This window comes from Neolamprologus multifasciatus, chromosome 14, assembly GCF_963576455.1.
Source record: "Neolamprologus multifasciatus chromosome 14, fNeoMul1.2, whole genome shotgun sequence".
Classification (NCBI taxonomy): domain Eukaryota; kingdom Metazoa; phylum Chordata; class Actinopteri; order Cichliformes; family Cichlidae; genus Neolamprologus; species Neolamprologus multifasciatus.
The window spans coordinates 35,575,227-35,600,696 of record NC_140452.1 but is presented as its reverse complement, the minus strand read 5'-3'; the positions used below and the strand labels follow the sequence as shown (position 1 = coordinate 35,600,696).

The following is a 25,470-nucleotide window of genomic DNA, read 5'->3' as shown; positions in this document are numbered from 1 at the left end:
CATCTATTGCAGCATCACTAAGGGAGGATTCAGGGTCACCTGGTCCAGCCCTAACTATATGCTTTAGCAAAAAGGAAAGTTTGAAGCCTAATCTTAAAAGTAGAGATAGTGTCTGTCTCCCGAATCCAAACTGGAAGCTGGTTCCACAGAAGAGGGGCCTGAAAACTGAAGGCTCTGCCTCCCATTCTACTTTTAAATACTCTAGGAACAACAAGTAGGCCTGCAGAGCGGGAGCGAAGTGCTCTAATAGGGTGATATGGTACTACAAGGTCATTAAGATAAGATGGGGCCTGATTATTTAAGACCTTGTATGTGAGGAGCAGGATTTTGAATTCAATTCTGGATTTAACAGGAAGCCAATGAAGGGAAGCCAAAACAGGAGAAATATGCTCTCTCTTTCTAGTCCCTGTCAGTACTCTTGCTGCAGCATTTTGGATTAACTGAAGGCTTTTCAGTGAGTTTTTTGGACATCCTGATAATAATGAATTGCAGTAGTCCAGCCTGGAAGTACTAAATGCATGAACTAGTTTTTCAGCGTCACTCTGAGACAGGATATTTCTAATTTTAGAGATGTTGCGCAAATGGAAGAACACAGTCTTACATATTTGTTTAATATGTGCGTTGAAGGACATATCCTGGTCAAAAATGACTCCAAGGTTCCTCACAGTGTTACTGGAGGCCAAGGTAATGCCATCCAGAGTAAGAATCTGCTTAGATACCATATTTCTAAGCTTTTCAGCGCCGAGTACAATGACCTCAGTTTTATCTGAGTTAAGAAGCAGAAAGTTAGTGGCCATCCAAGTCTTTATGTCTTTAAGACATTCCTGCAGTTTAACTAATTGGTGTGTGTTATCTGGCTTCATGGACAGATAGAGCTGGGTGTCATCTGCATAGCAGTGAAAATGTATGCTATGTCTTCTAATGATGCTGCCTAAGGGAAGCATGTATAATGTAAACAGAATTGGTCCTAGCACCGAACCCTGTGGAACTCCATAATTAACCTCAGTGTGTGAAGAGGACTCTCCATTTACATGCACAAATTGGAGTCTATTAGATAGATATGATACAAACCACTGCAGTGCAATACCTGTAATACCTACAGCATGTTCTAATCGCTCTAATAGGATATTATGGTCGACAGTATCGAATGCTGCACTAAGGTCAAGAAGGACAAGCACAGAGATGAGTCCACTGTCAGAGGCCATAAGAAGATCATTTGTAACCTTCACTAAAGCTGTTTCTGTGCTGTGATGAACTCTGAAACCTGACTGAAACTCTTCAAATAAACCATTCCTCTGCAGATGATCTGTTAGCTGTTTGACAACTACTCTTTCAAGGATTTTTGATATGAAAGGAAGGTTGGAGATTGGCCTATAATTAGCTAAGACTGCTGGGTCTAGAGATGCTTTTTGAGTAAAGGTTTAACTGCAGCCACCTTGAAGGCCTGTGGTACATAGCTGATTATTAGAGATAGGTTGATCATATATAAGATCGAAGAATGAATCAATGGCAGGACTTCTTTGAGCAGTTTTGTAGGAATGGGGTCTAAAAGACATGTTGATGGTTTGGAGGAAGTAATTATTGAAGTTAACTCAGAAAGATCGATTGGAGAAAAAGAGTCTAACTTAACATCAATGGTACTAAGAGTAGCTGTAGATAATATTACATCTGTGGGATGATTATTGGTAATTTTTTCTCTAATGATAAAAATTTTATTTGTGAAGAAGTTCATGAAGTCATCACTAGTTAACGTTAAAGGGATGGTTGGCTCAAAAGAGCTCTGACTTTTTGTCAGCCTGGCTACAGTGCTGAAGAGAAACCTGGGGTTGTTCTTATTTTCTTCAATCAGTGATGAGTAGTAAGCTGTTCTGGCTTTGCGGAGGGCTTTCTTATAAAGCAACAAACTATTTCTCCAGGCTAAATGATGATCCTCTAAATTTGTGACACGCCATTTCCTCTCCAGATTACGAGTCATCTGCTTTAGGCTACGTGTTTGAGAATTATACCACGGGGTCAGGTACTTCTGATTAGAGACCTTAGTTTTCACTGGAGCTACAGTATCCAGAGTCGTACGTAGTGAGGAGGTGAAATTATTAACAAGATAATCGACCTCTGTTGGGGTAGCGTTCAGATAGCTGCTCTGCTCTGTGTTGGTACAGGGCATTGACGATGATAACAGTGGCTGGATTATATTCTTAAACTTAGTTACAGCGCTTTCAGAAAGACATCTACTGTGATAAAGTCCACTCTCCACTGCTGCGTAATCAATTATTGTAAATGTAAATGTTATCAAGAAATGATCAGACAGGAGAGGGTTTTCAGGAAACACTGTTAAATGTTCAGTTTCTATGCCATATGTTAAAACAAGATCTAGAGTGTGATTAAAGTGGTGGGTGGGTTCTTTTACATTTTGAGAGAAACCAATTGAGTCTAACAACAGATTAAATGCCATGTTGAGGCTGTCATTTTTAGCATCAACATGGATGTTAAAATCACCCACAATAATTATTTTATCTGAGCTCAGAACTAAATTAGATATAAAGTCTGAGAAATCAGACAGAAACTCTGTGTAAGGCCCAGGTGGACGATAGATGATAACAAGTAAGACTGGTTTCTGAGTTTCACAGCTGGGGTGGACAATGCTAAGCATCAGGCTTTCAAATGAATTAAAAGTCTGTCTTGGTCTTTCATTAATTAATAGACTGGTGTGAAAAATTGCTGCCACACCTCCCCCTCGACCTGTGCTTCGAGGTTTCTGGTAGTTAGAATGACTCGGGGGTGTTGATTCATTTAAACTAACATAATCATCCTGCTGCAACCAGGTTTCTGTAAGGCAGAGTAAATCAATTTGTTGATCAATTATTAAGTCATGTACTAACAGAGACTTGGAGGAGAGAGACCTAATATTTAATAATCCACATTTCACTGTTTTACTCTTTGGTTCAGATGTGGATACTGTATTGTTCTTTCTTTGTAATTGTTTATGTTTAAGTTGTTTGTTGCTGGTTTTTAGTTAGTTTTTTGTCTTTTTGGAAGCTGACACAGTCTCTATGGAGATGGGTTTTTGGGGGGTAGCAGGAGGAGAGAAGCTGCAGAGAGGCGTGTAAGACTGCAACTCTGCTTCCTGGTCCCAACTCTGGATAGTCATGTTTTGAGGGGTTTAATAAATTTGTCCATATTTCTAGAAATGAGAGCTGCTCCATCCAAAGTGGGATGGATGCTGTCTCTCCTAACAAGACCAGGTTTCCTCCAGAAGGTTTGCCAATTATCTATGAAGCCCACATCATTTCTGGGACACCACTCAGACAGACAGCAATTTAAGGAGAACATGCGGCTAAACATGTCACTCCTGGTCTGATTGGGGAGGGGACCAGAGAAAACTACAGAGTCCGACATTGTTTTGGCAAAGTTGCACACCGATTCAATATTGATTTTAGTGACCTCCGATTGGCGTAACCGGGTGTCATTACTGCCGACGTGAATTATGATTTTACTGAATTTACGTTTACCCTTAGCCAGCAGTTTTAAATTTCCTTCAATGTCGCCTGCTCTGGCCCCTGGAAGACAATTGACTATGGTTGCCGGTGTCTCTAGCTTCACATGTCTGAGAACAGAATATGTTAACATGATGTTATAGGTTAGGATGAGTTGTTTTTCTTTACGTTTCTGTCATTTATGATCGATGACAGATTTACATTTACTGTCACAGCCTTAAAATTAGACGCGAGGCAGTAGCGAGGGACCTCGCTGACATTAATGATAGTGCTGTGCTTTTAAATATCACGAGAAAGTGAGCTAATAAAACAACAAATGAAATAACTGCATTTTGTAATTTAGCTGGCATGGAAATATTAAAGTACCTTTTGAATGAAGTGATGAAATTATGTTGGAATAATGAGTTGATTGTGTCGGGATATTGTGATTACATTTTATAATAATGACAGACTTATTAAATCAAAATAACTTCACAGTCACACAAAGTAGTCGTGATGACTTTCGTGCTGATTTCTGTCAGCTGCTAAAGCAAAGGATCAATGTCCAGTACTGCAATACAAACTATAACCTCCTCTCTACTGCGCAGTAGGGCTGCCACAAACCATTATTTTGATAGTCGACTAATCAGATCATCATCCATTGGACGTAAAACTACAGCTTATTGCACCAGCAGCATCTGCTCTTATATAACTATCATTAGCTTACAGCTTTAAGTGTTTAAGGTGCTAACTAACAATAAAGACAAGATGATAGTTTATTAAATTTTAATGAAATTTGCAGATTGTTTGGGTGAAGTTTAATAAACTCCTTGCTATCTAAAATATAACAGGACACCGGAGTAAATTCTCGAGCATCTCACACTTCTGATAATCAGCTGTCTGCTTGACGTTTATTCAGCTGTGTAAAAACTATAACTTTAATCTCAGCCAAACCGATTTACTCAGGAACAAATAAAACACTGAAAAAAGCCAAACAATAACATTTTAAGTTATCTAAGTGACTTATATATCATGTTTAACCTGAGTAGCGAAAGACGGCGGTGGGTTTGAAAACGATTAGCCGGGAGTCCGGTGTTCTCACAGCTCTAGTGAGCCTAGCCCCCGGCTAGCTATCGAGCTAGTGGGTAACAGACGTCTCCGAAAACGTCGGAGCGCTTTTGAAAATATGTGGTGTCTTGATAAACTGAGCAGATATTTGAGGTTTACACAGCTACATTCTCGCCTGAAAATATGTTAAACGTTTATTTTGTGACCAGAAAGAATAATAAGAGTAATATTAAAACTAACTAGCTGCTGCCATTGTTGGAAACTGAGCTGGGCTGCGCTATGAATTCTGGGACACAGCTTCTTCTTCTTCTTCGGGGTTTAACGGCAGCTGGCATCCTTGTACATGCAGTGCTGCCATCTTCTGTTTCAGTCCGTTATTACACTCTTAAATCCTACCACTTATTCCTGCGTCTTTTGTGATCTTACAAAGCTTCAAACGACGCGTCGACTATTAAATCAGTCGTCGCCGATTTTGATAGTCGACTAATTGTGGCAGCCCTACTGTGCAGCCACAGCAGATGGATTGAATCTCAACAAAAGCGAGATGAGGGATCAGCAGGCGACCATATAAAGGCGAAGGAGTCACAGGCTGATATCACCGGGCTGTGATAGTGGGTGCTACACCAGCGCTGGCTTGCCTGCAGGGCCTGCCATTGTTTTCTGTGTCCATTCATCAAACCACAGCACACTTCCTCTGACACACACAGACATGTGCCTGGACGAACCCTCTCAGAGCTGGAGCACTGTGAGGTTTGCTCCGTAATGTAGATTAAGATGATTTCTGCTGTTTGGAGCAGCTCAGCTCTCAGAGGTCACCGTTTGGAAAATGTTAAACAGGAAGTAAGGTGTGTTAATGAAAACACACGGCCATGATTCATGGAGCATTCAAAGTGATGATCATGTGACACGGGAAAGAACCAGTCAGCTGACAGTTACCGCTTCATCGTGTACGTGAAAAAGCACGAGCGACGTTATTTAACTGACAAGGAAACAAACAGGAAAGCAAACATTTGCTGCCTTTGTTGGTTTAAAGTATGAAGATTAATTCAGTTTCAGTTTCTGCTTTTCCAGACATCACAAACCTCCCCGACACTAAACTGCAAATGTTGGTAGATGTGGAACGAAACAAGGAATGTGAAGATGACAAGAAAAATGGAGAATATTTTCTGTTTTCTAACATTTTAAAGATAAAACAACGAACAGATTACAATAGAAATCCGTTGCTGCCCCTGACACTGTTATATGTAGGAGTGTGGTGCTTTTTCAGACCACGGCCCATTCAGCAGTCTCTGTTTCCTCAGAGGGAAGTAACCACGAACAACAACACATCAGATAAACGGTGATGAAACCACTGGCACGCCATTAGCACCGGCGTCTTTTAATATCAGCATCAATATTATCCTAGAAGTTGAAGACGAGTGCATCCATAAATGTGTTGTAATCAGTACAATGCTCCTTATGTCCAGACTACAGCCCTCTGAGCCCTCCAGCTCAGCTGTCGTGGTTCTCTGACCACACAATCATTATTTTGGGCTGCATCAGGCAGCTGTTTCTAAAACATTGTCAGAAACCAGCTGTGCAATAACGGCCCAGCTGCAGGACGCCCGCCGTGTGAGCCGGCAGACGTACAAATGCACTAGAAACGGAACAAAGCCTGCGAGCGCTGCACGCTTCTGTCTCCTCGCGTCACAAACCAAACACAGTGCTCTGATGCGGCGGCCTGCGCCCGCAGTGAACTTCCACCTTTTCCTCTGACATGTCGCTGCTGCTGCCAAGCCCAACACCCACCCACGGGCTCCTGCAGGATATTCAGTCATCACTCCCCAATATCTGCTGGTATATTTGAGTGGACAGATCAGTTCTGACCCCAGAGGCCAAACTAGAGCTGCTGAGGTTTCCAGTTCAGTGCTGAACACATGTTGAAGTCTAGCTAACGTGTTCGCTGTATCCACTGTAAAACAGGACGATACAGAAGTGTTGAGCTTTCTGCCTGTTCTGCAGAAAACTGCACAAATAATTCAGCGAACCAACATCAGCGCATGTAACCAAGTCAGCTGACGACCGGGGCGTCCACGCCCACACCAGATCTTTGAGGACAGTCCAGTCAAATACTAAAACCTGCTGATACGCACGGCGGTGTGGATAAATCACAGTGGGTGGCGATCACCGTAACTACACCAGCTGATTCAGAGTGAGGTGCTGAGATTGTTGGGACAATCTAAATGATCTCAGTCTGTTCTGCATTATGTTCAGTCAAGAGCTTCCCTCCCAGCTAACATCGGACAGACCATGACAGATCATGACGCTTTCAGGGCAAACATGGACAAGGCTTCCACGTCTGAAGAACAAACCATTAACTACTTAAACCCAGTTTCCCTCGATGCTGGCAGGGCCGACTCCTCCAGTAAAGCTTTGCTTGTGCAAACAGCTTGACTAGACTAGTTAGCAGCTTCATGTCTCATTGATGCATCACGATCTTCTGTTAGTGTGAAACGGGACGATAACCTGACAGGCTGCTCTTTGGTTTCACAGGCAGCCGCCTCACTCTTCATGTCTGGTTTCAAAAAAGCTGAGACGTCGGTGTAAAAACACTCAGATCGATGCTTCACAAATCAAACAGCGACTACATCCAGTTTATCAGAGCTGCTGACAGGAGGCATCGTTTAAGCCCCGGTCTACTGTATGTGTGACGTACTGTTACATACAGACTGTTACATACAGACTGTTACATACAGACTGTCACATACAGACTGTCATATACAGACTGTCATATACAGACTGTTATATACAGACTGTGCCCACACCACTGACACAGACGCTGTTCAGTCAGTAATGCTTTAGGACCTCACAGTTTGACTCGGGGTTCCTGCTCTGTTTATTTAATTCTTATTTATATTCTATCAGAAATCCACTCACATATCTTTGTGTTTGCTCAGATCAAACATGGCGTCTTATTGTGTTTCCTTTAACCACGATCTGCTTGTTTAGAGCTCTGCAACTAAAACCTGCTGGTTTATGTTTGTAAATATGTGAGGTGGCAGTGACTCCTCAGCCTCTCTCAGGTCTGAGGCTGCTTTCTGTGGTGATGTTCAGCACACAGTAGGGTTGTGTTTACAGTGAGTGCCTGCAGCCGACCGGACAGATGTGAACCCGTCGATCCGGCCAAGTCAAAGACAGTCCCTCCATTCAGTGAGGACACACACACACACACACACACACACACACACAGCCATGACTCCAGTTTTGTGAACAGTTGACATATGAAACATGACCGGAAGTGACCATATTAAACCTCAGAAATAATTCAGCTTCTAATGTCGTTACTTTGTGTCGCTCCATCCGAGCACAGCTACGACTTAAACACCACCTTCATCTTCACGCTAACCTGTTCATTATGATTCGCTCACCCACGCTCCGTGGACATTATATTTATATTTATGTAAAATTTCACACATGCACGGGAGACGGGAGCGCAGCTAGCCGCTGTGAGCGAGGCTGTGCGGGGAGAGCGCTGATGCCGTTTGACCCGTCCGCCCGCTCACCGTCACGGTGCTCACGGCTCCGTGGACCGCCCGCGGTGACTCTCGTGTAATCCTCCAGCGGACACACAAACATGCAAACACGTACCCGCGCGCACGCACATACACGGGCTACTTACGCCCTCGGCTTGGGGAAGCCCATGGACAGCAGCACGTCCAGGCTGGAGCTGCATTTCATCGAGCCCGCTCGGTTCTGCCGGAGCCTCCGAGGGAGGATTTTGCTGTAGAGGTCTTCCTTCGCAGCCATGTTCAACCGGCCTCAGCCCACTGCAGTCTGACTCAGTCCACTTTACCCCCGGCTAGTCCACGAGCTTCAGCTGGGTCCGCATGAGTGAAGAGATCACGGCAACTGCGCGGCAGAGAGCGCAGCGCTGTGCGGCCAGGCAGAGCCCGCTACTCCGCCCACTGGAGGAAGCGGCGCAGCGCAGCACCGACACTGGCGGCTTTAGCGTGAAACAGACACGACCCGCTGTGAAAGCTGCCTTTATTATGTGTAAAAATACACTTGGATTACACACAACGATCATATGTAGGACAGCAGTGCGTCATGTTCCCACTGCTGCGCATAAAGCAGCAGCGGGGCCGTCGGTGCTGGGCGGCACCGACACGCACAGACACAGTTTCCTATAAAATGATTGTTTTGTAAAGCACTGAAAACAATCAGACACATTTTAACACTCGATACTAACTGTTGGTTCTTTCAGTGTCGCTTTATTTTGTCTCATTATTACGAACACTTTCAGTATTACAGTCGCTCTGTGAGGAACAAACATGGATACATTAGGCCGCTGAAAAGTATTTTTATTGCACTTCTGGCACATTTTGAATTCTATGAAACATAATTATTAAAATGCATAAATGCCATCTAAGCTTTGTTCTCCACTGTAGTGATTTCAGTCTTTGAAACCACACCGGAGTCTTTCGGACACGTGCGCTGTGCCACGGCCGTGAATGGGCCCCAGCTGAGCGACCGAGTCGTGTGGAGACTGTGAGGTTAGTGTTGGCCACCGACAGCGCTGGCAGATGGGTTATATGGTGAGATGACACAGAACACACAGCCTGCCTCCTGGAAAGCTCGCCTCATCTCCACCTAGCGGGCCAAACACAGACTGCATCAGAGGGAGGCTCCACATACACAGACCCCAGAGTGACCTGAGAGGCTCCTCCGTCTCCCACCAGAGGAGGAGGCTGGGGGCCGGGGCGAGAAACATACAGTCACTGTAGAAATGTTACATTTGGGGTTTTCCAAAAACCCATAACTCGTCGGGAGTACACACGCTGCCATGCAGCGTAACAATCCCTCAAACCCTGCTGTTCATTAACTGATCGGATAAAATATCGCAGAAACCAGACAGACTTGTTCTCATTTTATAATCAGTCCTGTTGCTGTTGATGATGTACTGTTTGTTTGTAGAGGTCTTTCCTGCTGCTGTTACAGCCAAATTTCCCCCTTGTGGGACACTTAAAGGATTATTCTATTCTATTCTATTCTATTCTATTCTATTGTAGACTGACACAGACTGGTCACCATGTGGAATGAAGGATGGGAATGAAAATCATCTGCAGACTGAATAAAGAAACTCTGAAAACGATGCTGGAGACGAGTTTGTTTGACTGAAATGCAGCGACTCCGAATGACGCGCAGCAGTTTGTGTGACCTCCGCGTGCTCGCCACACGCCTGATCCTGGAGGATCTCCTCCCACATCTGGGAGCTCTGGGTTGTCGTCTTAGGGAAGATACTGGTTTGCTGCCAGTGTCTCAGCCTCCCAGTAGACGCACTGATGGTGTAAATCTGATGGTGTTTTTCAGAAACACTGACCTCCGACCTCGAGGTCAAGGTCACTGGCAGGAGCCAATATGAAGGCGATATGATCAGAGAGCACCAACACGCTGCAGCTGTGCTCAGTGACAGACTCACACTCATGTCTGCAGTTTGTTTTGTTAAACATGAACACACAACAGCAGCAGTGCTGCCACGTGTGCACAGAGAGCACCAGTGTGTGTGTTTGGTCAATGAGAGGCTTCAGTTAACAGTGCAACGCAATATCTGTAAAGAAACTAACAGGATACTTTAGGAAATGTCTGTGTTTGTTTTCTTGTTTGTTTTGAGCTCAGCTCATTTAGAGCTGCTGTAGATGGATCGTTTCTAAATATTTGGAAAAGAAAACAGTCTCTACATGATTTAGCTGGAAACAGAAGAAACGAGCGGGGAAGGTTTCAGCAAAGCAAACCTCACATCCACTAAGAGCAGATGATACCCATGATTTACTGAGAACCTCAGAGACTCGTGGCTCTAACCACAGCTCATTCTCTGATCACACCATCTATAAACTTTCCTATTGGCCTCCAACCTTTGAGTAAATCTATTTTAAAGGTGCACTTCAGCTTAGAGTCAGTATTTTCCATAGTTTTGGTGGAGTCGCCTCAGCACAGTCACAGAGCTCCACATGTGGAACAACATGTAGCTCTGGATTTGTGTTAGCGAGTTAGCGAGTTAGCGCTCCACTGGAGCCGAAGCGACCAACGTTCTGTGCAGCGAGTTAAATAATTAGGACGATGAAACACCGAGATCAATGCAAAGCTCCAGGCCAGAGTTATCATCGGTGGGCGTCACCATCACATTTACAGTTCTGGGTTGAACTGCGTTTAGTTTGGTTATATTGAGGTTAATAATCATAATAATGATAATGTATATTTTATTGATCCCGTGGGGAAACTCCTCTTTGAAGCCGCGGGCAGCCATTGGGTGCTGGGCAGCAGTGTGTAGGGACGCTACCTGTGCTCAGGGGTCCCTCAGCTGTTCAGGGGACTCGAACCCCGACCGTCCGATCATGGGGCCACCACTGAGCCATCCCTGCCTGGTTCAACTGTTTTTGTTATTTACGAGGGAGCCATTTGTCACGTGTAAGATTTAAGAGGTTCAGAGTCCCACAGAGACCCCCCCACAGCGCACTCTTACCAGCCTCGCCTGGTCCAGGCACAGACCCACCACCGCCCCCCCACTGCCGGGTAACTTCACTGCCGATCCAAACTGCAAGAACCAGCGCAGACTTTAAGACACAGAAACAGCCTGATGCAGCAGGTCTTTAAACTCCACCCACCTGCCTCGCCAGCTCAACCATCCTGAGGTTCCCGGGGCCGAGACAGTCGTCGGTGTAAATGGACCTGTGGACAGAGCGCCAACGTTAGCTCTGGATGCAGCGAGCGCAGAACGCGTCTCAAATCAAAACGTGTCGTTTACCGGCGCAGCTCAAAGTTCTGGTCCATCAGTTGAACCAGGTGGCGCCAGTCTTTGTCCCGGAAAGCCGTCCTGAGGGAGGAAGTCACGTGACACCAAACTTCATATTAGAACGCTGTGAACGCCACACGCTGGCACGTTTGTGCCGCCAGCGGTGGAGGAAATAAAGCCTCAACACGTGGCACAGCCAGACCACGAACGTCCACATGTGACACACTGAGGATCACCATGGCAACCGCTCTGACCCCTGTATGTGCTGGTTCTCATCTTCATGCTGTGAGTGTTTGGCTACGAACACACAGGTAAGAGAAAGACTGTGTGTCCGTGTGTGTGCGCATGTGTGCCCGTGCATGTGTGTGTCCGTGTGTGTCCCCGTGTGTGTGTGTCTGTGTGTGTGCGTGTGTGTGTCTGTGCATGTGTGTGTCCGTGTGTGTCCCCGTGTGTGTGTGTCTGTGTGTGTGTCCTGCTGACTGAAAATTCTGAGACATTTTACAGAGAAACACAAAAATAATGTAACAAGTTACTTTCTCCTGGGAGTAATTAAGTAACATACTGCATTACTTTAGAGAAATGTATTCAGTGTAAGATGTGCAATGACCCCAACGTGACGTGTTGCTAAGCGACAGCGGTGCCTCTCAAAGAGCCAATGACACCCCAGAGGACACATTTAGTAACCTGCGACTTTCATGAGTCAGTTCAAGTCGTTGAATTTGAACAGGGACGCATGAAAACAGGAGTAACAGAGTAACAGACTGTAAACTGACCTGGCCTGATCAGTCAGCTCAGCAAATCTCCTCATGGCGTCACAGACCAGCAGCTCCCCTGCAGGACGACACACAGAAGCAGTCTAAAGCATGGACCGGTGTGCGTTTGTGTGTTCTGGCAAACACACTTTCAGTTTAAAACAATCCCATTTACCTCATACTGGGACACAGACTTCATCTCTGTCTGACTGACGAGGTCTCATGCTGCTCAAATGTTTTATTCTGGTCATTTTTAACATGTTATTGTTCAGACCACGGACACAATCCATCGTCTTTTAAAAGATCCTGTCTGTGAGGTGAGCAGAGCGTTTGTAGGAGCAGCTCACATGTGCTGATGGACTTCTGCTTCCAACATCGAGCGACAGTTTGGACACGGAGGCCTAAACATAGCGAGCACAGCTGATACAGCTGAGGCTTCATTTCATTTTCGACACGTTACTGATGCCGTCTGATAAAACAGATGACTAGACTTGTTAGTTACTCCACCGTTCACCTCTGTTCACTTCTGCTCGTTGGGGATGATCCTGTGAGGATCCCCTGCTGTGCCTGCAATTCAACTACAGCCACTTTCTGTACAGTGGAAAGTGGAATCTGATTGGTCCCCTTAACCCAACTCTGATTGGCACAAACATTAAGCAGCAGGTATGTTCGGCTTCTATTGTCTGAGATGAACATATTAGAGACATCACCTCTCTATGACATCACACTGAGCCATTTGTTGTCTGAAACAGTGTTTAGAGCTGGAGCTGAGTTCCTGCCCTACAGAGATCACCTGGACCTGAGCTTGGAGGCTTTTGGTTTCAGAGGGTTATTTGTAGAAAACACAGACTGTATCAGGATGGTTCCTGCCAGCGAACAGCAGCAATGGGTTTAAATAGTGGGGTTACTCCAAAATAAGAGTGTGGTGGGAATGTCACTAGTTTTGGTCACGTTAACTGGACTCACTCCTGAGCTGATGGTGAAACATCCTGATGAAATACGTCACATGACTACAGAGCAGTACAGCAGGAAACAGCGAGATCACCACCATCAGCAGGATTCATCTGCTGAGCACCTGTAACGTCGGCACCATTCGACACCTGCTGCCTTCAGAAGAACAACGTCTGATTTGGTCAAAGGAGCTTGCAAAGAAAAGCGTCTGGACTTCTTTAAGTTACTTGAAGACGTTTCACCTCTCATCAGAAGCTTCTTCAGTTCTAAGGTCAAATGGTGGGGAGTCCCAGATATAAACCTAGTGGGAGTTTCCCCCCACGAGGGACAAAAGGACCCCCTGATGATCCTCTAATCGCCTGAGCCAAGGTGTGGAACTGGGTGTGGGTCACAATCAGCCAGAGTTTCAGGAAGAAGTCCAGAAGTCCAGACGCTTTTCTTTGCAAGCTCCTTTGACTACGATGACCTGGATGACTGAGAACCTTCACAGACATCTGATTTGGAGACGTACCACTGAGCCAGCGCTGCCGGATGTTGCTATGGATACGGCCAGAATCACTGGGGTCGCTCAGGTAGGCCAGCCAGAACGGAGGAAGGTCACTCATGTCCATGGGAATGTAGGTTCCTGATAATGGAAAACACACACAGACACACGAAGACAATTTCAGCATCAAATGACAATAAATCCAAACGATAAGAAAAACTGAGTACTGCAAACTAACATCACGCAGTAAGTCTGAGATTATAAAGGTCTCCTGAAACCACGCACATGAGGATATACCACACACACACACACACACACACAGACACACGATGTAACAACAACTTTTATTTTACAGGATATAACGTTTATGGCGCTGACAGGGCGGTTAGTACCGAAGCCGTGCTCTTCCATGAGCTCCTTGCTGAAATCCATGTACACCAAGCCTTCATACACCTGCAACACACAACAGTAGCGTCTGTCACTTCACAGTAACACTGACAGGCAGGTCCACGCACCGTGGGTCATCAGACTCACCTGTACAACTCGGTCCTGCAGCCCAGCAGTAATGGACAGCTCGTCCGTCTCCACGTCGAGGATGAAGTTGGCTCTGATTGGTTTGGGAAGATCCTGCAGCATTAATAACAAACCAAAACAAACGTGACTCAGGACGACGTTCAGTGCAGCACGGTTCTAGAGAAGACCCAGATCTGCACTCAGGAACTCAAAGATGCCTTTCTTTGTCCACACGCCACCTTTCCACTGAAGTCCATGTGTGCCTGTGCTGGCATTTCTCCTGCATGTTGCTATCAGTGTGTGAAGAGGGTTGCATTGACCATCCAACACAATGGGCAGCACATTGAACACATTTTATAAGTGGTCAGAAACTTGTAAATAACTCATGAAAGAATAAAGTTACGTTGAAACCAAGCACACCGTTGTTTTTCTTGTGACATTACCAATAAGTTTGATGTGTCACATGGCTCTCTTCCTACTGAAAAAACAAAAGCTGTATCCAAGATGGCCGACTTCTAAATGGCCACCATGGTCACCACCCATCTTGAGGAGTTTGCCCCCTCACATATACTAATGTGCCACAAACAGGACGTTAGTATCACCAACCATTCCCATGTTATTACGCTGTATCCATAGCAATGGCCCACCCTGTACTTCAGATATGTGTGTAGGTAGACTGGTCACATGTCCTCACATTATCTGTGATGTTGTAGAACTTCATGAGACACTTCAGAGTAGCTGAGACGATGGCACTGTGAGAATCATAAACAAGTAGATTACAAAGTGCACAAAATGACCTCTGAGTTATCGCACGCCGTTTCAAAATAAAGCAAAAATACTCACCTGCTTCCTGCAAGGCCCTTCACACAAACACAAATACGACATCATCATTAGACTGAATTAGATGCAAACACACTCTGACAAGTATCTGAAGGGATCCTTACCACTTGTCGGGGAATGTTGGTGTCGTACTTCAGGGTGAAGTTCTGCTTTGTCAAAGCAATCCTGCAGAGAAGAAGCAGAGCATTGGATGAGCTTTGAAAACCAGTCTGTGTGATCAAACCTGTGAACAGCTAACAGGGTTCTGGTAGCATTTCAACCTCTCCGTTATGTGGCTCAAACAGCCAACATATCTACAACCAGGCACATGTGGGGGGCGGGGCTTGAGCACCCACCCCTTCTAATGTCTCTGCACGGCCCTGTCTACAACCGTAGCACTCTCAGATTCAACAGTGAACTCATGCAGCCATCTACAGTTGTGTCTGTATTACTGAAAGTAAGTGAGTATTTGTACTTCCATGTTTATTCTTGGACTCCAGGAGTAGCTTGAACAAACTCAATCAGTCCATTCATGGACTGTTAGCTAACACCAGCATGTGTGATGTAGCAACATGCTGTCAAACTGACGGCTGTGTTATAGCAGCACATCAGTGAACTCAGCAGAACGATGCGCTCGTTCACAAACGTTTGTAAGGACAGTCCGCACAGACTGAAAACATTCAAATATTAAGATGATTGGACACATTTGCTCAGTTACAGCTAACAGGCTAACCACACAATCTACAGCCTGTTACACAAGCTCAGTCATATCTGAGAGACAAGACTGCATGGCTAACACGATCAACGGCACTAAACAAATTATGAAAATCCAATAAGTCCACATAGCAAAGAAGTATAACTAATCGTTCTACATTCAGAGGGTGGTTGGCTAGCACGCCGTGACACAGCTTTGACTGACATTGGTTGCTTTGTCCAAGCCAACCTTCCTGTCCCCATGCTGACATCGGCTGTGGCCACGTCACGTCCCAGGGTTCGTTGTTGACACCTTGGTGCTAACTGCGGTTCAGCTCAACAGCTGCGACTTCTCGTTATTAACCTTTCTAGAAGTTACACAAGCAAAACTGGCTTTTCAGTCACACAGAGACATAAATACATCCTAACATTGTTGTGAAGAAAAGTAAGGTCCCCTTGAGCATCAGACCTGAGTATTGCCTTCAGATGTAAGTGTTACAACTGTCCACTAGTCTCCACTGTGTAAGCATGTGAGATTTGACATTAGCAGCTTGTTATTAATTACTTTTTCATTACATTTTCTCTACAAGCTCTTATTGAAAGCAGGTAATTCTTCACCTGCTTTCAATAAGAGACAGGCTTTGTTGTGAAGTGTTTTAGCTCTTATGAATCAGCAGACACTGACATCAGAGATCATCTACACCAGGGGTGTCGAGCTCCAGGCCTCGAGGGCCGGTGTCCTGCAGGTTTTAGATCTCACCCTGGGTCAACACACCTGAATCACATTAGTTCATTAGCAGGCCTCTGGAGAACTGCAGGACATGTTGAGGAGGTCATTTAGCCATTTAAATCAGCTGTGTTGGATCAAGGACACGTCTAAAACCTGCAGGACACCGGCCCTCAAGGCCTGGAGTTGGACACCTGTGATCCACACAGACTGATAGCAGCAGGTACCCTCACCTTTGTTTGGAGCAGAACTGGTAAAACTTCTTACATGTCGCCTGTAGCAGTCGAAGACCCCCCAGGTACCTGCAATCAGCAATAAAGACAAAGATTTCCTCACTATGACACCTCCGTCCTGCCTTCGGTCAGCTGGCTGCATACACACCCTTCCTTCCTGCTGATACAGAACAGATCCTGCAGGCTGCCAAACTCTGTGGGGTCGTTGAGTGGATGAGGGACTAAAACCTACAAAGGTCACAATACTTTAGAACAGAGTGGAGATGTTTTAGTTTATAAGAATGTGTTCGTTTGTATTACCAAAGTCTGGGTCTCCAGCAGAGTAACCTCAGCCCAGAAGTTAGCGATGGTCATGGCGATTGTTTTTCCATTGAAGCCATCTGAGGGATTCCCCATTAGTCCCACCCTGGGAGTCGTCAGAGATTTGGGAAGTATTTTATACCAAAGTGTGGCAGTTGAGTGTCTGTTTTCTTACCTGGCGTATGACCGGCATGTAATAGGTTTAGCAGGGTTGCCTTGCTGCTTGGTGGAGTAGTGGGCGAGCCACTTGGTGTAGTCTGACAGTCCCTGAGATGTTGTGAGAGAAAGTGGTGTTAGACTGACATTTAACCAGGAAAAGGAAGTAACTGTACGCAGAAATGTACTTAAGATATTTTACATTAATGTAAAATATAAATGCAATCTTGTTTTACTCTTTTTACCCCAGACAATAATGGTTCCCTTAAAGAGGATCCATCCTGCTCAGTTCTAGCTTCATGTACTCGAGAGTACGCTATATTGACTGGCCCGTCCAAACCAGGGGTTCGAATCACTGTCATGGGCACAGCTGCATAAAATCACACACCAAGGCAAGCACACTGCTTCTATATACAGACCATTTCCAAAAGCTTAGAGTACTGTGAAGACATCACCATTTACTTCTCAGGAAAAAAGAGAAATTAGGATCACATCAAATTAATCAAAATGTGCTATTTTCAAAATGACATGTCAATCTTCAATACTTGGTTGGGAATCCCTTCGCCTGAACCACTGCCTCGATGCACCGTGGCATTGATGCAATCAGCCCGTGGCATTGCCTGGTAGTTATGGAAGCCCAGATTTCAATTCAATTCAATTCAATTTCAATTCAATTTTATTTATATAGCGCCAAATCACAACAAATGTCGCCTCAAGGCGCCTTCATTTCCTTGGTGCTTGCTGTCAGCTCTTCGTTGTTGGGTGTGGCGGACCTCATTTTCCTCTTCATACCCCACAGAGTCTCAATGGGGTTTAGGTCTGGTGAGTTGGCCGGCCAGTCGAGCACTGTGATGGCCATCAAACCAGGTTTTGGTGCTTCTGGCGTATGGGCAGGGGCCAGGTCCTGCTGGAAGATGAAATCTGCATCTCCATACAGATCCTCAGCAGGAGGAGTCATAAAGTCATCTAAAACACTCTGGTAGACTTAACCTTGGGTTTAAGAAGGCAGAGTTTACCAACACCTGCACCGGACATTGCACCCCAAATCATGACTGACTGTGGTTGACACTGAACCTCAAACAGCTTGGGTTCTGTTCCTCACCCGTCTTCCTCCGAACACTTGGACCTTGATTCCTGAATAAAGGCACACTTTACTTTCATCAGAGAAGAGGACCTTTGACCGCTGGCCAACAGTCCAGTCCATCTGCTCCTTGGCCCAGTTGAGTTGCTACCGACGTTGGCTCAGGCTCAGAAGTGGTTTTGAAGCTTTGATTCGTGCCTCATTCTTTCTGGATCTCTACCAGAGTCTTAAATCTTCTGTCTGATAATCCGCTGAAAGCCACGGTCATCTCTTCTGCTGGTGCATCTCCTCCTGCCACATTTTGCCCTTCCACTAGACTTTCCATTGATATGCTCTGACACAGCACTCTAAACAGCCAGCCTCCTTAGCTATAAACCTTTGTGGCTTACCCATCCTATGGCGGGTACTAACACATCCTCCAACCACACACGCCCATATTTTGCGCCATTGCGGTTTATTTCACACCTCAAACATTTAGTAAACAATTAAGCAAATACAAGTAATCTGCAGGTAGTAATAAAATAAACTACTAACTCTTTTACGCTACGTCCGCACCTACACGGGTATTTTTGAAAACGCAGCTGTTTTGTCCACGTAAACGGCGTTTCGAATCACCGAGATTTTTTTAAAACTCCTTTTTTGTGTTTACGTGTGGACGAGGAATACAGAGTTCGTCACGCAACGTCAAAGGTATGTGCCTTTTTTCACGTCACGCTGTGGCCACGTTATTGTTTACATGAGATGAACTGCAGATAGAGACAAAATACTGTTAATCTGACTGTCTGCAGGTTTTACACACAGTTACTGTCCCTCCATTTACAAAGGCAGAGGCGTCACGCTGTGATTATTCTACTGTAGTTGGTTTTTTTCCTGTGTAATAATATTCAACATTGTTATCAATGCATTTTTCAAAAAATGCCTCTCTGTGCAAAATGGGGTTAAAAACATAAACAGCTGTGGGATCCTGTTTGTCTGTGATTTGAACCGAGGAAACAAATCGTGTCAGGATCAGCCTGATGTTATTTGTATCCTGTAACTTTACTGTATAAAGAGCAAACATCTCCAACATGACAGGAGTAGTTAGTCATTACAACAAGTGTTTGTGAACTACAAATCAAGAATGTTGGATCCTGTTTGTCTGTGATTTGAACCGAGGGAACAAATCGTGGCAGGATCAGCCTGATGTTATTTGTATCCTGTAACTTTACTGTATAAAGAGCAAACATCTCCAACATGACAGGAGTAGTTAGTCATTACAACAAGTGTTTGTGAACTAAAAATCAAGAATGTGGGATCCTGTTTGTCGTGATTTAAACAACCCAGCGCTGCTCCTGACGAAGGGAAAACCAATCCTGCAGGGAGACCTACCTCTGCACCTGTGCAGGTGAAACCAAAGGGCAGATTTGCTTCACCATATTTTCTCGTCTTTGGCTCAGAATGAAGTTGGTTTGGAAACATATTCAGTGATGCTTCATCTCCTGCTTTGTGTTTCTGTAGGCGCCCGTGCTAGCAGTGTCCAAGCGTTTTGTTTTTTCCCTTTTCATGCCGCGCCCCCCCTGCCATGGCTCTGCGCCCCCCCTGCCATGGCTCTGCGCCCCCCCTGCCATGGCTCTGCGCCCCCCCTGCCATGGCTCTGCGCCCCCCCTGCCATGGCTCTGCGCCCCCCCTGCCATGGCTCTGCGCCCCCCACACTTTGGGAAGCTCTGGGTTAGTAGATGAGTTATGTGTGAAACTCAGTTTAAAACATTCATGCCCTGTAAAATTTGGGCTGATGTCTTTATAGTTTCTAATTTTTCAAAATCATGTTTTCATGGATTTCATGAGCTGGAAGCCCAAATTATGTACAAATAAACAACTAAGTACTTGAAATCGTTTAAGTTGTGGGCCCTGAATCTATAATCTATGAAAGTTTAATGTTTTGAATGGAATTATGGAAATAAATAAACTTTTCCATGATAGTCTAATTTTTTGGAAAGGGTCTGTACATCTGTGAAAGAATGGCTCATAGGAGCTCACTGAAGTCCAGTGTGGGACCATGATAGGATATCAGCTGTGTAACAAATCCAGCTGTGAAATTTCCTCACTACTAAACATCAATAGACAAGTCTGGGTTTGACGGTTGCCAGGGGAACAGTACCAGCCTGACTGCACTGATGCAGAGGGAAGTGTGGAGCTGAGGTAAGAATACAAACCACTTGTCCGATCAGCTGGAAGCCAGTAGGAACCTTCATACCAAACACGTGGCGCTGCTTCTCATTGATGAGCCACTCCTGAGGAGAAACAGCCATCAAAGTAAGTTTCACTTTTTTTTAGCTTGTTATAAAGTTGGATGGATTTGATGGGTTTAGATCAACAATGCAACAAGAATAAAAGGCAGTTGAGTTCAAAACTGTCCCTGCTGCCTGCATGGACAGAAGCACGTGAGCTGCTTTAGCTTTACGAACCCAGAACTGTCCAAAAGTCCTGCCCACGGTCTGAGGCTGCTGGCTCAGGAAGTCCGACGTGTAGGACAGCGTGTCCCTCTGGATGCAGTAGAACACCACGCTGGCGAGCTGGGACGCCGTCTGCCCTTCCTGTGGCTTTTCCAAGAAGCGAGTTACCCTGATTCAGAAAGTGCAGCATATAAAGCATCCACTCTCAACTGCAAATATTAACACAACATAATTAATAACACATTTCACAGCCAATCGTACGTCTGTATTTCCTTTGAACTGATGGGAAAGCAACAGTAAGTGAACCACAGAAGAGCCTCTGAATGGACAACAGGTCAAAGGTTAAAGCCGATGGCTACAGCAGGTCTCACACTTAGCTAACCCTCCTCATGTAAGGGAGTAACAAAACAAACAAACAAAAAACAAATATTTCCATAAATGTTTTGTTTGTTTTGTTAACTTTCAAACTGGTTGATCAAAGAGTTGGCAGTTCGTCCTGTAACCGGAAGGTTCGAGCCCCGGCTCGGACAGTCTCGCTCGTTGTGTCCTTGGGCAAGGACGCTTCACCCACCGCCTACTGGTGTTGGCCAGAGGGGCCGATGGTGCGATATGGCAGCCTCGCCTCTGTCAGTCTGTCCCAGGGCAGCTGTGGCTACAACTGTAGCTGCCTCCACCAGTGTGTGAATGTGAGAGTGAATGAATAGTGGAATTGTAAAGTTCTTTGAGGGCCCGAAAAGCTCTATATAAATGCAATCCATCATTATTATTATTATTGATAAATATTGTGTAACAAGGCCAAACTGCAAATGTGAACACAGATTTTAACTTGCTGCTTTCATTTAACTACCACATAAACAGGGCAGGTGTTCGAGAGCCCTGGTCTGCAGCATCAGAAGACTGGCTGCCACTCCTGTCAGCTACAACACACTGAGGAAATATTTCACACATGCTCACAAAAATCGTGTCCATCCCTTTACGACCACAGTGTATTTATCTCTGACCGCTGCTTCCAACAGTAAACACAACAAAGCTCAAATCATCTCAAACGGGCTTTTTGAGCAGGACACGGAGTTCACTGTGATCAAACAGATTTGCTTCTCGGCTGTGCAGCCAACAACTCTGCTGTGTGATGCTGTCATGTCAACATGGACCAGTATAAGGGATGTTTCCAGCACCGACCTCACCTGTGGGAATCATGGCAGACCTCGACGATGCCTCTGGAGCTGCTCTTCTCTCCTTCTTCCAGCTCGTAGTATATGATCAGCTCACCGGGCTGCAGTGGAGACAACATGGTGAGCTAGCACACACATTCACCCTTAATCCACAAAAAGGGCTTATTAGCAAAACTGCTGCACAAAAGCTACGAACTGTTAACTCTTAAGCCCACATCATAGCTAATAACCAACTTACGACTGTAACCTTCTGTGGAATTCATCCCATCCATCCAATCTCTTCCACTTATCTTTATCAGGGTCACAGGGGAAGCCCATCCCACCACAGAGGCGAGAGGCAGGATACACCCTGGACAGATCACCAGTCTGTCGCAGGGCTAACACAGATGACCAGTCACACTTATGGGAAATTCACAATCACCAGTTAACCCCACTGACTGCATGTCTTTGGACTGTGGGAGGATGCCGAGAGAACCCACAGACACAGGAAAACATGCAAGCTCCAAACAGAAAGGCCCCGCCCACACAGTGGAGTCAAACCCAGGACCTTGTTGCTGCGAGGCAGGGGTGGGGCACTCCAGGCCTCGAGGGGTGGGGCACTCCAGGCCTCGAGGGCCGGGGCACTCCAGGCCTCGAGGGCCGGGGTCCTACAGGTGTTAGATATCACCATGGGTCAACACACCTGAATCAAACGATTGGTTCATTAGCAGGCCTCTGGAGAACTTCAACACGTTTAAATGAGCTGTGTTGGATCGAGGACACTTGAGGCCTGGAGTTCGACACCCCTGCTGTAAGGCGGCAGTACCAACCTCCACGCCACCGTGCTGCCTTTGTTTTTTAAAAAATGACCTCATTGTGACAAACGTTTGATTTGTATGAAAATAAAAGTCAGAGTGCTGTCAGTGTTACAAACCATTAAACAAACTGATCGGACTGATAGACGACTTTTATGATCAATATTTGGTGATTTAAAAAAGGTGACTATTTTAAATGTGATTTTTTTAAAAACACATAAAACATAAAGAGATATCCTTAAAGTTGAGTTATTTATGAGTCCTTATCAAGATCATTTGATAATGACGTTTAAAATAATGGGCTACTTGTTGCCAACAGGGAAGTGGCAGACTGCCCTCTGGTGGACAAACAGCAACATTCATAACATGATTGAAGGCGGTTTCTCTTTAAATAGTTTAAACAGCAGCGCTGAACAAGACAGCAGCCATACCACTGTGAAATGATTTTAAAAACACAAGCATGTTTCTTCTAGCGTGCACTGAAATAGCACTGGGGTGGCTGTAGCTCAGGAGGTAGAGCAGGTCACCTACTGATCGGAAGGTTGGAGGTTCGATCCCTGGCTCCTCCAGTCTGCATGTCAAGTATCCTTGGGCAAGATACTAACCCCAAGTTGCTCTCTGATGCATCCATCGGAGTATGAATGTGTGTGAATGTAGTTAGACAGCACTAAGTATAGATAAAGTGCTTGTGAGAATGGGTGTGACTGGGTGAATGTGGCGTGTTAGAGCGCTTTGAGTACTTTGAGTACTCCATGAGAGTAGAAAAGCACTATATAAGAATCAGTCCATTTACCATGATTTAATACTGTATATGGTTTAACGTGCTCACCTTTGTCTCAGCTGACAGGTGCTTCATCACTTTGCACATTTGGATAGATAAATATCACCCACTGACACTGGGAAACAGCTGATGTCAGTCAAAGAAACAATGTCGGCCATGCTGATCCACAGTAGTCTCTCCTACCACACCACTGCTATACCTCACAGAAGTTCACACTGACTACATTAAATGTTAAAACGTTAACATCTGCTACAGTTAGATGATAACCACACGCTCGACCAACAGGTAGCATCACTGTGACTGTCTTTAATATGCAGTCTGTCATGAAAACAAGGCTTGGTGTCAGTTCATACAAGATAAATAGCATCTACCTGTACTATGAAACTCTCACCTTTGACCTGAAGAAGCGGATAACTTGAGCAATGTCAAAGTTTTGGTCTGCACACAGCATGTCTCCAGCAATCTGCTCACACAGAGAAGAAACGCTGAATAGCAGGTTCGGGATTGTTCGGTGTCATTCAGTCCATTAGCCACGGACAGAGCGATTACCACCATAATGTCGTCCTGCAGCTTCCGGCTGCGTACGACCAACTCCAGGTCAGCCACGGCCCCGAGGCGATCCTCCAGCGTAGTGCTGCCGTCATTTATGATATTTTCCACGGGGAAGTCGGACGCTGTGGCCCAGCGCTCGTAGTGCTTGTACCTGGTCAGAGAACAGGAGTGGAAGGAAAAGCAAAACGATGGCAAAGTTTCCAAACACCAGCCAATCCGTGCAATCACTGCCACTCACTTATCAGCATTGGTAACCAGATAGACCTCTGTGAACAGCTGGCGCCTGGAGACACAGAGACACTGTCAGTGACATGTAGAGGAACATGAAAGCTCTCGGATCACGTGTGGATCACGTGTGGATCACGCTCACGCACATGTTGACGGTTTCCCACCAAAAGTCAAGGATCTTCTTTCCTCCAATTCCAGGAAGCAAGGCCTTGGGTACGCCGCTCAGGTGGCTGTACAGGCCTGTCTCATCATTCTGGCAGCAAAAGGAAGATTTACTACACGAAAACCACAACCTGCTAACAGCCCCCCCCCCCCAATCGGCATGAAACATGGCCAAGTCAAAAGGCCTAATTATCACCTTTGTAGCAACACATCAACAACATGGCCTACGCTGTGGTAACAGCTCTGTGGCTTACTTGGATATTGAACCAATTCAACAAATTCTATCATCACAGGTTTTGTGAAAGCAGCTAAAACTTGGATTACACCAACAGCGCTGCACACGACCTGAATGTTTCCTCATTCACACCTTTCATTTATTTCACATGAAAAACAGTGATGCTCTGCGAGCCCCCCTCAGCCCACAAGAATCACGTGGATACCTGTGGACTTGTATACCTGAGGACCAAACGAGGACTGTGCACACAGCTCACGTCCTGCGTTTTGCTTGTGTTGGTAAATCGACAGCAGCACTGTTGTGCCTGCATTAAACCACTGCAGTCCTTTTTGATCCCATAATGAACTGTCGTGTTCGTATTGTTGCCATTTCTGCTGCAGTCTTTGCAAAATCTCTCTTGAAAATACATTTTTCATGTAAATGACACTTCACTGAAAAAAAGAACAGAAAAGTTTGTACCTTATGACAGAAAAGTCTTTTTTTCCCGGAAAACACCAGTTACAGGCGCGTAGTGGCCAAACCAGTGAAATAAGCCATCTCTGTTAGCGTCTCTCACAGTAAAGACGGTCATATATTTAAACGCTGAGTGTCCCATCAGTACTTGATCGCACAGCGCCGCTTTAGAAAAACCCTGCCATGTTATCGTCGCGACGGCCTGTAGGGGGGGCTGCAGACACGTCGTTGAAAACGACGTTTTGAAAACGCGCCGGTTCGTCAATGATTTCCCATCACATAGTTAATATTTCGTAAACATGCTGAGCGGCGTACAAACTAGCCAGAGTTAAAGCGGCGCCAGTGTCGGCTTGTTTCGGGCAGTTCGGCGGCTTCACAACTAACGTGAACTTTGCTCTGTTGTTGCTGCAGCGTTGGACCGACTTACCTTAATCTGGGCCTCTAACACGGTGCCGTGACCGGCTACCAGCAGGATACAGATCATCGTAGCCGGTCCGGGGCTCCTCTGGACCCTTTAAACACTGCGCGTGTGTGTAGGAAACGTCTACGCTATGTGCTTAAACATTAGTGTCCACAAACACGCCCACTTCCGAGCGGGGCCTTCAAAATAAAAGCTTTAGAAAGGAAATGGCTTTTCTAAAG

The 25,470-nt window shown here is 45.6% G+C and overlaps 2 protein-coding genes across 5 annotated transcripts in view; both read right to left on the bottom strand.

Moving 5' to 3' along the window:
• Positions 1-8,664, bottom strand: part of ubash3bb (ubiquitin associated and SH3 domain containing Bb) — a 55,823-nt gene extending 47,159 nt beyond the window's left edge. For both annotated transcript variants that reach the window (XM_085131503.1, XM_085131504.1), the window contains exon 1: positions 8,200-8,664. In XM_085131503.1, coding sequence (XP_084987629.1) covers positions 8,200-8,327 — 128 coding nt within the window. In that variant the 5' untranslated portion in view covers positions 8,328-8,664. The remainder of the gene's footprint in view (positions 1-8,199) is intronic.
• A 312-nt stretch (positions 8,665-8,976) lies between these two features.
• On the bottom strand, positions 8,977-25,424 carry gkup (glucuronokinase with putative uridyl pyrophosphorylase). Of its 3 annotated transcripts, XM_085131505.1 has the most exons (23): positions 25,256-25,424; positions 24,125-24,231; positions 23,989-24,033; positions 23,748-23,901; positions 23,590-23,661; positions 21,636-21,724; positions 20,464-20,620; positions 20,212-20,289; positions 16,958-17,049; positions 16,783-16,888; positions 16,631-16,710; positions 16,483-16,551; positions 14,955-15,015; positions 14,854-14,870; positions 14,705-14,762; positions 14,032-14,124; positions 13,890-13,950; positions 13,525-13,638; positions 12,084-12,141; positions 11,323-11,391; positions 11,183-11,246; positions 11,041-11,112; positions 8,977-9,170 (listed from the first exon to the last, which is right to left on the bottom strand). In XM_085131505.1, the coding sequence occupies exons 1-23, from the start codon at positions 25,310-25,312 to the stop codon at positions 9,075-9,077; spliced, it is 1,869 nt and encodes a 622-aa protein (XP_084987631.1). In that variant the 5' UTR covers positions 25,313-25,424; the 3' UTR covers positions 8,977-9,074. The 3 variants fall into 3 exon arrangements, with proteins under 3 accessions (XP_084987631.1, XP_084987632.1, XP_084987633.1); XM_085131506.1 differs by lacking the exon at positions 11,041-11,112; XM_085131507.1 differs by lacking the exons at positions 11,041-11,112; positions 11,183-11,246; positions 11,323-11,391; positions 12,084-12,141.
• Between the last annotated feature and the right edge of the window lie 46 nt (positions 25,425-25,470).

Excerpts from the sequence above, each read along its gene's own strand:
- gkup (XM_085131505.1), bottom strand. The coding sequence starts at position 25,312 with ATGATCTGTATCCTGCTGGTAGCCGGTCACGGCACCGTGTTAGAGGCC. Across the intron at positions 21,725-23,589 it reads TCCGCTTCTTCAGGTCAAAG|CCCGGTGAGCTGATCATATA; the intron begins GTGAGAGTTTCA and ends TCTCCACTGCAG. Across the intron at positions 11,392-12,083 it reads GAGCTGACTGATCAGGCCAG|GACGGCTTTCCGGGACAAAG; the intron begins GTCAGTTTACAG and ends TTCCTCCCTCAG.